Genomic DNA, 13,615 nt, shown 5'->3' on the forward strand with positions numbered 1-13,615 from the left:
GGTCAGAACCGTCCAGGGTAGTGATGCTTGTCGGGCGGAAGGGTGCGGGCAGCAATCGGTTAAAGAACATGCACTTAGTTTTACTAGCATTTAAAAGCAGTTGGAGGGCGTTGAAGCTCGCTTGGAGATTTATTAGCAGTGTCCAAAGAAGGGCCAGATCTGTACAGAATGGTGTCGTCTGCGTAGAGGTGGATCAGAGAATCACCAGCAGCTAGAGCGTTGTCGTTGATATATACAGAGAAAAGAGTTAGCCCGAGAATTGAACCCTGTGGCACCCCCATGGAGACTGCCAGAGGTCTGGCCAACAGGCACTCCTTTTTGACACACTGAACTCTATCTGAGAAGTAGTTGGTGAACCAGGCGAGGCAGTCATTTGAGAAGCTAAGGCTATTGAGTCTGCCGATAAGAATGCTGTGATTGACAGAGTCGAAATCCTTGGCCAGGTCGATGAATACGGCTGCACAGCACTGTCTTTTATTGATGGCGGTTATGATATCGTTTTGGACCTTGAGCGTGGCAGAGGTGCTCATGACCAGCTTGGAAACCAGATTGCATAGTGGAGAAGTTACTGTGGGATTCGAAATGATCGGTGATCTGTTTGTTAACTTGGCTTTCAAAGATTTTAGAAAGACAGGGCAGGATGGATATAGGTCTATAACAGTTTGGCTCTAGAGTGTCTCCCCCTTTGAAGAGGGGGATGGCCGCAGCAGCTTTCCAATCTTTGGCGATCTCAGACGACACGAAAGAGAAGTTGAATAGGCTAGTAATAGGGGTTGCAACAATTTTGGCAGATAATTTTAGAAAGAGAGAGTCCAGATTGTCTAGCCCAGCTGATTTGTAGGGATCCAGATTATGCATTTCTTTCGGAACATCAGCTGCCTGGATTTGGGTAAAGGTGATGCGTGGGGGGGGGAAAGTTGCTGCAGGGGGTGCTGAGATGTTGGCCATGGCAGGGGTAGCCAGGTGGAAAGCATGGCCAGCCGTGGAAAAATGCTTTTGAAATGATCGATTATCGTAGATTTATCGGTGGTGACAGTGTTTCCTATCCTCAGTACAGTGGGCAGCTGGGAGGAGGTGCTCTTATTCTCCATGGACATTACAGTGTCTGAAAACATTTTGGAATTGGTGCAGCAGGAAGCAAATTTCTGTGTGAAAAAGCTAGCCTTAGCTTTCCTAATTGACTGAGTATATTGGTTCCTGAAAAGTTGCATATCGCGTGGGCTATTCGATGCTAATGCAGAATGTCACAGGAGGTTTTTGTGCTGGTCAAGGGCAGTCAAGTCTGAGGTGAACCAAGGGCTATATCTGTTCTTAGTTCTACATTTTTTGAATGGGGCATGCTTCTTTAAGATGGAGAGGAAAGCACTTTTGAAGTGCAACCAGACATACTTTCCTGACGGAATGAAGTCAATATCCTTCCAGGATACCCGGGCCAGGTCGATTAGAAAGGCCTGCTCGCTGAAGTGTTTGAGGGAGTGTTTGACAGTGATGAGTGGTGGTCGTTTGACCGCGGACCCAGTACGCACGCAGGCAATGAGGCAGTGATCGCTGAGATCCTGGTTGATGAGAGTGCCTGGGGAATGGGAGTGATGATGGGGGCTGCTGGGCCTGGGTTAACCTCTACATCACCAGAGGAACAGAGTAGGAGTTGGATTGGAGTATGGCTAAAGGCTACAAGAACTGGTCATCTAGTGCGTTCGGAACCGAGAGTAAAAGGAGCAGGTTTCTCGGCACTAAAGAATATATTCAAGGCATAATGTACAGGCAAGGGTATGGTAGGATGTGAGTACAGTGGAGGTAAGCCTAGGCATTGAGTGACGATGAGAGAGGTTTTGTCTCTAGATGCACAACTTAAGCCAGGTGAGGTCACCGCATGTGTGGGGGGTGGAACATAAGGGCTAGCTAAGGCATATTGAGCAGGGCTGGAAGCTCTAAAGTGAATTAAGGCAAAAATGATTAACCACAACAGCAAGGTCAGGCATATTGACAAGGCATATTGACTTTAGGGAGAGGCATGTATGGCCTAGTGATCATAGGGTCCAGTAAGTAGCTAGGTGAGCTGGAGGCACGGCGATTCAGACAGCTACTAGGCCGGGGCTAGCAGATGGGCCTCAGGGGGACGTCGCAACAAGAGTCTGTTGAAACCCACTCGGACGGTTAAGGCCGCAGACCAGTTGTGATTGATCGTCGAGGCTCCGTGTCGGCAGCAAAGGGTCCAGGCCAATTGGCAGAAGTGGTATTGAAGCACAGGAATTATCTGATGGAATTCTTTGGCTATCCAGGAGAAAGACCTAGCTCGAGGTTAGCTCCAGGCTAACTGGTGCTTGCTTCGGGACAGAAAACACCTCGGACGGTTACGTCGGTAGACCAGTCGTGATGGAGTAGCGGGGCTCCGTGTCGGCAGCTAAGGGCCCAGGCCAATTGGCAAAAGAGGTAATTGAAGCCCAGGGATTGCTTGATGGAATCTCTTCAGCTAGCCGGGAGATGGGCCTAGTTCGAGGCTAGCTCCAGGCTAACTAGTAGCTAGTTAGCTGGCTAGCTTCAGAAGTGGGTGCCGGTTAAAAAGTGTAAATATAGCAGATCCATACCACATTGGGTGAGGCGGGTTGCAGGAGAGTATGTTCAGTTCGTAGATGGAAAATTAGATTTAAAAAATAATATAAAATATATACTAAATATATAAGAAGAAAAAACAATATATTCAAGGGACGGGACAATCAAAACAGACATCCCCACTGCTACTCCATCTTGGATTTATAGAAAAGCTATTGGGAATTTGGGAACGTTTGTTGGTAAGACTGAGATTTGGTGATGGAATTTTCCATATTTTGTGTAGATGTTTCATATCAGGGTCTTTGTTTTCTTTTACAAAATGGAATGCTCTATTACAATTAGAGGTCGACCGATTAATCGGAAATGCCGATTAATTAGGGCCGATTTCAAGTTTTCATAACAATCGGAAGTCTGTAGTTTTGGACACTTATTTTTTTCACCTTTATTTAACTAGGCAAGTCAATTAAGAACACATTCTTATTTTCAATGACGGCCTAGGAACGGTGGGTTAACTGCCTTGTTCAGGTGCAGAACGACAGATTTTTACCTTGTCAGCTCGAGGATTCAATCTTGCAACCTTACGGTTAACTAGTCCAAAGCTCTAACCACCTGCCTCTCATTGCACTCCACGAGGAGCCTGCCTGTTACACGAATGCAGTAAGAAGCCAAGGTAAGTTGCTAGCTAGCATTAAACTTTTCTTATAAAAAACAATCAATCAATCAATCATAATCACTAGTTAACTACACATGGTTGATGATATTACTACTTTATCTAGCGTGTCCTGCGTTGCACATTCGCGAAAAAGGACTGTCGTTGCTTCAACGTGTACCTAACCATAAACATCAATGCCTTTCTTAAAATCAATACACAGAAGTATATACTTTTAAACCTGCATATTTAACTAAAATAAATCCAGGTTAGCAGGCAATATTAACCAGGTGAAATTGTGTCACTACTCTTGCGTTCATTGCACGCAGAGTCAGAATATATGCAACAGTTTGGGCCGCCTGGCTCGTTGCAAACTAATTTGCCAGAATTTTACGTAATTATGAAGGTTGTGCAATGTAACAGGAATATTTAGACTTATGGATGCCACCCGTTATAAAATACGGAACGGTTCCGTATTTCACTGAAAGAATAAATGTTTTGTTTTCGAGATGATAGTTTCCGGATTCGACCATATTAATGACCTAAGGCTCATATTTCTGTGTGTTGTTATGTTATAATTAAGTCTATGATTTGATAGAGCAGTCTGACTGAGCGATGGTAGGCAGCAACAGGCTCGTAAGCATTCATTCAAACAGCAATTTTGTGCGTTTTGCCAGCAGCTCGTCGCTGTGCTTCAAGCATTGCGCTGTTTATGACTTCAAGCCTATCAACTCCTGAGATTAGGCTGGTGTAACCGATGTGAAATGGCTAGCTAGTTAGCGGGGTGCGCGCTAATATCGTTTCAAACGTCACTCGCTCTGAGACTTGGAGTAGTTGTTCCCCTTGCTCTGCATGGGTAACGCTGCTTCGAGGGTGGCTGTTGTCGATGTGTTCCTGGTTTGAGCTCAGGTAGGAGCGAGGAGAGGGACGGAAGCTATACTGTTACACTGGCAATACTAAAGTGCCTATAAGAACATCCAATAGTCAAAGGTATATGAAATACAAATCTTATAGAGAGAAATAGTCCTATAATTCCTATAATAACTACAACCTAAAACTTCTTACCTGGGAATATTGAAGACTCGTGTTAAAAGGAACCACCAGCTTTCATATGTTCTCATGTTCTGAGCAAGGAACTTAAACGTTAGCTTTCTTACATGGCACATATTTCACTTTTTTGCATTATTTAAACCATATTGAACATGTTTCATTATTTATTTGAGGCTAAATTGATTTCATTGATGTATTATATTAAGTTAAAATAAGTGTTCATTCAGTATTGTTGTAATTGTCATTATTACAAATACATTTAAAAAATTCGACCGATTAATCGGTACCGGCTTTTTTTGGTCCTCCAATAATCGGTATCGGCGTTGAAAAATCATAATCGGTCGACAATCTATTTACTGTATTTATACAACCACATTAATTAATCTAGCTTGATATTTTCTGATGAGTAAACATATAAACTACATATGGGTAGCTAATTAGAAAAATAACAGTTAGGTTTGATGGCACCTCCTAACGTGCGGCACCCTTCATCTGTATCTCAGCCAGTAGCACTACCATGTGTCCCATGACACATTAATCCTATTAACCCCTTGGCCACACAAACACGAAACAAACACACAAATACAGAAAGAGAGAGACACCTACACTCACCTCTCTGTAACCCCTGGCTGTGAGTCAGTTGAAGGTGTTATCTGAGGGTCAAGGAACATCAACCTCTCTTCCTGTGTGAACCCAAGCCCTTCTCCCCCGTCTCTCCCTTCCTCCCCCATGTCTCATGTTCTCCCCCATCTCTGCCTTCTCTACCTTCCTCCATCTCTCCCTTCTTCCCCATCTCCCTCTTCCTACCCCATCTCTGGCCTCAATTATTGAGTGCCATATTGAGTGTCATATAAGAAAGAGGGCTGTTCATCAAAGATCATCATGGCTCCAGTGTGAGAGGATGTATACCATAGAAGTTTCCACTCTAAACCGCCATGGAACTTATAGCCATAGCATGAAACCAAAGAATCCAACCATAGTTTAAGTCTGTGTGGGCTGTGTTCAGTTGTGAATGCAGCCAAAATGGCTCTGATTTAGGTGACAATGAACAGCGGACTAAAGAAGAACACAACTCCATGGAGGCTCAGTAGATTCCACCGCTCCTGTCGTTGTGGGTGGTGTGGGTGGATGGCAGCTGTCTGTTTTTACGAGCATGTGCCCTGGAAGAAATTAGTTCCAATCCCGATGCACAGAGCAAATGAGAAACACACAAAGGGGGTCGGCCCTTAAGATGAACGACAGGGAGGATCAGTCTCTCGTTTTCCCTACCCTGGAACGACCTCAGATACCTCTACACGACAAGCCTCCCTCAGCATTCCTCAGCAAGAATGCATGCGTGTGTGTGTGTGTGTGTGTGTGCAGCAGACACACCTGAGGGTGTGTGCACAGTGCAGCTGTCTCCATGTTAATATACTGTAGCAGCTGATAAACTAATGTACTAAGAAGTGCTGTAAGAGGTCACGCTGACACTATATAACTCAGACGCCTGCAAGGATACTTGCTGGTGTGTGTGTGTGTGTGTGTGGGTGTGGGTGTGGGTGTGGGTGTGGGTGTGGGTGTGTGATTCTGACACCAGGCCACTCTTTAGAGAACTAATGTACTAATGAGCCCAAGCCAAGAGAGTAGGCTTTGGTCGACATAGCTCAGACCAATGAATAATGAGTCTGTTCCTGTATGCATTAGAAGCGGTTTCAACGGTTGCACTCACTCTCCTAGGTGTCATCAAAGCATTATTGCCAGCAAGACTCAAGTAGAGGTTCTCCCTTCTCTTTATGTTTACAACCCTGCCGACCCCCCCCCCCCCCCCTCTCTCAATTCAATTTCAGAAGTTTACATACACTAAGTTGCTGTGCCTTTAAACAGCTTGGAAAATTCCAGAAATGGCTTTAGAAGCTTCTGATAGGCAAATTGAAATAATTTGAGTCAATTGGAGGTGTACCTGTGGATGTATTTCAAGGCCTACCTTCAAGCTCAGTGCCTATTTGCTTGACATCATGGGAAAATCATAAAGAAATCATCCAAGACCTCAGAAAAAAATGTGTTGACCTCCACAAGTCTGGTTCATCCTTGGGAGAAATTTCCAAACACCTGAAGGTACCACGTTCATCTGTACAAACAATTGTACACAAGTATAAACACCATGGGACCACGCAGACATCATACCGCTCAGGAAGGAGAAGCGTTCTGTCTCCTAGAGATGAATGTACTTTGGTGCGAAAAGTGCAAATCAATCCCAGAACAACCGCAAAGGACCTTGTGAAGATGCTGGAGAAAACAGGTACAAAAGTATCTATATCCACAGTAAAACAAGTTCTATATCGACATAACCTGAAAGGCCGCTCAGCAAGGAAGAAGCCACTGCTCCAAAACCGACATAAAAAAGCCAGACTACAGTTTGCAACTGCAATGGGGACAAAGATCATACTTTTTGGAGAAATGTCCTCTGGTCTGATGAAACAAAAATGGCCATAATGGCCATTAAGACCATCGTTATGTTTGAAGGAAAAAGGGGGATGCTTGCAAGCCGAAGAACACCATCCCAACCGTGAAGAACGGAGGTGGCAGTATAATGTTGTGGGGGTGCTTTGCTGCAGGAGGGAGTGGTGCACTTCACAAAATAGATGGCATCATGAGGGAGGAAAATGATGTGGATATATTGAAGAAACGTCTCAAGACATCAGTCAGGAAGTTAAAGCTTGGTCGCAAGTGAGTCCTCCAAATGGACAATGACCCCAATCATACTTCCAAAGTTGTGACAAAATGGCTTAAGGACAACAAAGTCAAGGTATTGGAGTGGCCATCACAAAGCCCTGACCTCAATCCTATAGAAAATGTGTGGGCAGAACTGAAAAAGCGTGTGCGAGCAAGGAGGCCTGCAAACCTGACCCAGTTACACCAGCTCTGTCAGGAGGAATAGGACAAAATTCACCCAACTTATTGTGGGAAGCCTGTGGAAGGCTACCCGAAACGTTTGACCCAAGTTAAACAATTTAGAGGCAATGCTACCAAATACTAATTAAGTGTATGTAAACTTCTGACCCACTGGGAATGTGATGAAAGAAATTAAAGCTGAAATAAATAATTTTCTATTATTCTGACATTTCACATTTTTTAAATAAAGTGGTGATCCTAACTGACCTAAGACAGGGATTTTTTACTCTGATTAAATGTCAGGAATTGTGGAAAACTGAGTTTAAAACTGAGTTTACATAAGGTGTATGTAAACTTCCGACTTCAACTATATATATATATACACACCAGTCTCAACGTCAACAGTGAAGAGGCAACTCCGGGATGCTGGCCTTCTAGGCAGAGTTGCAACAAAAATGCCATATCTCAGACTGCCCAATAAAAATAAAAGATTAAGATGGGCAAAATAACACAGAAACTGGACAGAGGAACTCTGCCTAGAAGGCCAGCATCCCGGAGTCGCCACTTCACTGTTGACGTTGAGACTGGTGTTTTGCGGGTACTATTTAATGAAGCTGACATTTGAGGACTTGTGAAGTGTCTGTTTCTCAAAATAGATACTCTAATGTACTTGTCCTCTTGCTCAGTTTTGCACCGGGGCCTCCCACTCCTCTTTCTATTCTGGTTAGAGCCTGACATTTGAGGACTTGTGAAGTGTCTGTTTCTCAAAATAGATACTCTAATGTACTTGTCCTCTTGCTCAGTTTTGCACCGGGGCCTCCCACTCCTCTTTCTATTCTGGTTAGAGCCAGTTTGAGCTGTTCTGTGAAGGGAGTAGTACACAGCGTTATACGAGATCTTCAGTTTCTTGGCAATTTCTCGCATGGAATGGCCTTCATTTCTCAGAACAAGAATAGACTGGCCAGTTTTAGAAGAAAGTCTTTTTTTCTGGCCATTTTGAGCCATTAATCGAACCCACAAATGCTGATTCTCCAGATACTCAACTAGTCTAAAGAAGGACAGTTGTATTGCTTCTTTAATCTGCACAACATTTTTCAGCTGTGCTAACATAATTGCAGAAGGGTTTTCTAATGATCAATTACCTATGATCACCTATGATCATGCTATGCCCTCTATGTAGCCAGTTCAGATGCGGGAGGGGTTCACCAAAACAGCTGATATAGCCTAGAGGATTTAGGGAGAAGGGGGAGAGGGATGAAGTGAAGAAGAGAGACTGTTATTGTGTGTGTGTCTGGTCTCACCTGGTGTTCACACTAAGTGACTACACACATGAGGACAAACAATAGAAGATAATGTCAATAGAAGATACTGTATGTGACGCAGACACCTATCGGAGTGTACCTGAAACATTTAAATATAGAGGGCTATGTATCTCACCACTTGGATATTGCAAGGCTAACCCCCAGGGAAATCATGACTTAGCAGCAACAGATAGTCCAGTGACAGATAGTCCAGTTTATGTGGTGTAAATCTGAAAATTAACAGCTGACATCTTAAAGGTTTTTTAATTAATGCATGTGAGACAGGTTCCATGTACAACAAGACAGGCAGAGATGGAGAAAAAGAACACAAACAAGTTTACCTCTGGTTATGGACACTTTTGCTAGCAATAAATCTTCCACGGCGGACACTGAACATCTGGCAATATCTACATTTTTGACCCCTTGGTCAGCTCGGTCTCTGAAAGTAAAGAAAACAGCTTATTTGTTATAGATATGAAAACAATAACAGATATGACCGTTCAATCTAATGCAGCAGATGTCATTTTTAGGATACGTCAATACAGCCCAGTGCTGCTTACCTGAGATGACAACATCTTCGTAGGTGTCCGCTTTGACTTCCTTTGTGTCGGAAAAAAGTTGCTTCCAGAACAATTCTTTTTGATTGAAAATAAAAAAGGTTTTGCTCTCGACAAAAAGACACAAATGTACCTCAATAGCATATAACAATTTGCCTGTGAATAACCACACTTTCATACAAACGTGCTACTGTGTGCAGAATTCTTGACGCACGACCGAAGATGCTGCCATAACCTGCCAGCACGCCCACAAGCGAGTCATTCAGGAGCAGAATGATGACCCGTGGAAGAGGGAAAGGAATTAGATGGGAACAGCAATTTGTTGCAAGTTGGGGAGGAGGGCTAATAGCTGAACAATAGACTATTCAACCTTTACTAAAGAATAGTCTGATAGCCGAGCTCGGTGTGAAAAAAAAAACTCCTATCACAGACCAGATTTGCCATAACGACCAAGGGGTAGCTTGCTACTCAATGTAATAAAGTAATGACTTTTCAAATAAGTTACCTTACACGTTATGTTGGCTGACAATTTGTTAATTATGCTCTCCTTACGAACCACATACCATATCATTACAGCAGTATGTACCGGGTATGTTAGCTAGCTACCTAACGTTAGTAGTTATACATCAAACTTGCCATCTAACTATAGGCTATCTAACTACCCTCTTGACTTGATTATTCTCGTCATTCTTAGCTTAGCTAAATGGTATAGTCGTTGTGCTTTCTCAATGGACATTCGGGTGCTTTCGTAAATTCGCTCTATAGAACGGGACGAAAAACGTCTTAAGAACGTTGGCTAAACTGGAACACTAGCGCGAGCCCATAGCAAATTGATGGAATCGAACGTTCGCAGAGACTGAGTGATGCTTAGAATTCCATAAAAAATGTAACCCTTTTTATTTTACCACTACAATCTGTTCGTCGGACGAAACTGGAAAAAAACCACTTGTGTAGAAAGTTAACATCCGCACCTCGATGGTGTCAACTGTGCGTAATGAAAAAGTAGGGAATTTTTTTTTTAATTCTTGACTATTTCTGGTCTTGCGATCGATTACAATGGGGCCTGTGTAACAGTTTTGCTTCCGTCCCTCTCCTCGCCCCTACCTGGGCTCAAACCAGGGACCCTCTGCACACAGACAACAGCCACCATCGAAGCACCGTTAGCTTGGGTGCTTGACTGCCATTGTAAGGCCAGAATGCTCAAATCAACCCTACTCCTCGGCCCGAATGTCCAGTGTGCGCTCTGAGGGCGAAACGTCTGAATTTACAAACTGACAATTTTTCTCTGAATGGAAACACCATAATATTAATCAAATTAATTAAGCCAAATGTCTTAAAATCAATCTCATATACTATGTTATTACAAAAAAGGTTTTAAATTCTCTGGTAATGCCAATACGGTGTACTATCAAATGCTTCTCAAAGATGAACTCTGGTGGTCAAACCAGCAATAACTTGCAGTAACAGAAGAAATGGCTGAGAATGAAACGACGCAAGATGTGCCGTAGGATGACGCAACTTCTAAAGGAGGAACCATTGTAACTCACTCATGACGACATTCCCACACTTTATGTGGACGTGAAGGCCTCTCTTTTTTTCTTAGAGGGATCGTGACTGACCGTTTTTCCCCCCTAGGTGGCTATTGAAGATTGTTGTGGCTGGACATAGATTTTTTATTACAACTGTGGTCTGCCTGTCTGTCTGACATTTATTAAGTACTTTGGTCACCCTTGACTTGAGTTCAATAGCCTGTGAATCTGTGCTGCCAGTCGATTTGCCATAATACGACTGTTGGACTGTAGTCCCTCTGAATATTATCACATTCTACATATCTATACCTGTTTCTTCACAGGAGAGTCCACGTATCTCGATGACCACGGACCCCCGGCTCCCAGGGTAAGACCTCTTTATTTTTCATCACTCCATCTTTCTATACCTCACACTACATCTTAGCCATGCTCTCCACCCTCTTTCTCTTCCCCTCTCCTTGTGTTTGTCTTTATTTTACACTCCCTTTTCTTCCCCCCCATCTCTCTCTGATGTGCTGCCCTGTGTGTGTGCCAGTCCAGTCCAGGCAGGATAAGGGTGAGGTCTATGTCTGGAGGAGCTGTGGGTGAACTCACTCTAAATACTAAATACTGACAGACAGACAGACAGACACACACACTGGGGCCTTGTGTCTGGCCAGCTGCATCGGTCTGCCTCTCCTCACTTCTATTTCTTCTCACCCTTTCTATTTCTATCCTTTCTTTTTCAACCTTTATCCACAGTTTCTTTCATCCACTAGTTTCGCCCTTCTACCTACCACCTGTCTATATCATCCTCTCTTTGATCCACCTCTCTTTCAGTCTCTTTTTCCTGTCTCACATTCCCCCTTCTCTCTCTCTGTGCTGCGGTGACAGATTTATCAATCCAACTCACAAATTGGATAATTACGGTGTTGTGTTTTTTTGGTGGGAGACACATTTCTGTGTTCGTGAACGTGTCTAGGCTAGCTATATTTGGCTATGTGTTCAGAGTTTATCTGGTGTGTGTGTGTGCTTGTGTGTGAGAAGAGGTCTGGCTACGTGTCTGTTTGGAGCTGACCTAAAGGTCTGGCTGTTTTGATTAATCCTGGCAACATCTGGCCCATGTTTATATGTTATTATGTTGACTTGGAGAGGTCTGTTGTAGTGTTGGCCACTAACCCAGGCTAACTTTGAGGTAAAGTACAAGCCATGGTATTTTCTATCTGAACAGGGGCCGGCGTGAACTGTGGCGTAACTGTCCGGACTGTGGTGATCAGAAGCGCTGAGATGGGCCAGGAGTTTTTCCTGACCACTTGACCAAGATAACATGGTCACATGGACAGGAATAACTGTGGATGAGAGAACTGGTGGCTGGCTCATATCAACCTTGCTTTTGTACTGCTAGGATTTAACGGAGAGGCTGTTGGCCATCTGGAAAGGCTGACTGGTCAGAGTCGGGATAAGCCAAAGGCAGCCAGGAACAGCTTGTCTGTTTCCTAAGTCATAATGATGAATCCAAACTATTTCTTTACCATAGAACACGGACACAGTAGCACTGCAATCTGTTCAATCACTGACTAGTAGTATTATAATGGAGAGAAAGGACTGATAGACTACTACTGTAAAGCCCTGTGATCTTGTGTGGGCTATACTGGCTGGTACTGAATTACTAATTATACTTGTGGTTAACCCCCTCTTTTTCTTCCCTCCTTTCAGCTCAAAGTTTAGCCGCTAGCTACCATTAGCAACCACATCAGATGGTTTATACTGGGGTGGCTAAGCCCCTAGTTTTCCCTACCCTCTGTGACGGCAACATTGCTATTAGCCGCGTCTGTCATTATGTCATCCTCTCAGACAGTGATGGTAATGCTATGTTAGCGGCTAACGCTACGTGAGATGTGGCATCCTCTAATTTGCCCCTTAAACTGAAGTTGTTTGTCTATTTCTGACAGAGGCTTAGTTAAGTATACCTTAACTGGTTATGGCAAAGCATGTTCTTAATGGAAGGAATTTCTGTTTTGAAGGTATTTGAAAAGTGTAAAAAGAGCTAAACTTAAATAAAAGCAAAAGCCCTCAAACTATAAGGTATAGTTACATGTAAGGAAACGCGCAACGGTATGCAAGTCTCTCGTGTTTTGGGACACATTTCCCTGATATTGGCTGTTTGGATTCATGGCATGCACACGTATGAATTTAGCCCCGTATCTGACCAAGACGAAAACCCCAAAATAACAAGTAGCGACTGTTTTCCTGTTTCTTAACATATTTCATTCCCCATTGGCCAGTATTGCAATAGTTTGCTTGTGCTCTTTTTTATTGTCTCAGATGTTCTCTAATGTGAGATGATGTCCCATTAACCGTGTAGCTCAGTGAATCCGCTCCACTCTGGGTAGGAAGGGAGAGGGAAGAGATAATCAGGCAGACAGCGGGTTAACAACAGGAAGTGTGGAGTACTCCAGCATGTCCGGCCCGAGATGTCGACATGCAGAGCAGCCAGGGATGAGAATCTCTGTGCCAGCAGTGATGTACACGCAGCACAGCCACGCTAACTCAAAACAGAAGTACTGCACACTATTCCCATGGTAGGCCGAGTTACAGGCCTGGCACTACGGTTTGTTTCTAGGAACTACAGTTAAGTGTGTGTCAGGAAGTAGTGTGTGTGTGTACAGTATGTGCTGAGTCACAGTCTGCTTGCTATTAATCTTTATTTGTAGATTGTATCTCAGCCATAAACACAATAACAGTCCTACCCCAGAGAGTCCAGACAGCTCTGCTCAACATGAGAATGTTCAAAACAATGACAAAATGCATTCTTATATAGGTCGTTGTCACTAAAACATCACAATAAGGTCAGATGTGCCTGCTGAGTGGCAAGGAGAACCCCAGTGCCGCTAAAACCATTGATGCCGTTTTCAGGGATTGTTAAATAAATGTAAACTATTTGGTTGTTATATCATCACATCTTGAAGAGCATAGTCAGAACAAACAAATATCCAATTATTCCGTGCGAAACAATTGCACACGTCATCAGGAGGTATACAGCAAGTAACTGCATGCTTTTTGTGATCAGTAAACATCAATTGATCGTGTCATTTCAGATGCGCGAGGGTAGCGATCTTTCAATAT

At 43.6% G+C, this 13,615-nt stretch overlaps 1 protein-coding gene across 1 annotated transcript in view; it reads left to right on the forward strand.

The window, feature by feature from the left end:
* The window catches only part of usta (uronyl 2-sulfotransferase a), a 181,335-nt gene that overhangs the window by 126,652 nt on the left and 41,068 nt on the right, over positions 1–13,615 (forward strand). Inside the window, exon 2 of the mRNA XM_071370887.1 lies at positions 10,834–10,877. Coding sequence (XP_071226988.1) covers positions 10,834–10,877 — 44 coding nt within the window. The remainder of the gene's footprint in view (positions 1–10,833; positions 10,878–13,615) is intronic.

This window comes from Salvelinus alpinus, chromosome 27 (genome assembly GCF_045679555.1).
Source record: "Salvelinus alpinus chromosome 27, SLU_Salpinus.1, whole genome shotgun sequence".
NCBI lineage: Eukaryota > Metazoa > Chordata > Actinopteri > Salmoniformes > Salmonidae > Salvelinus > Salvelinus alpinus.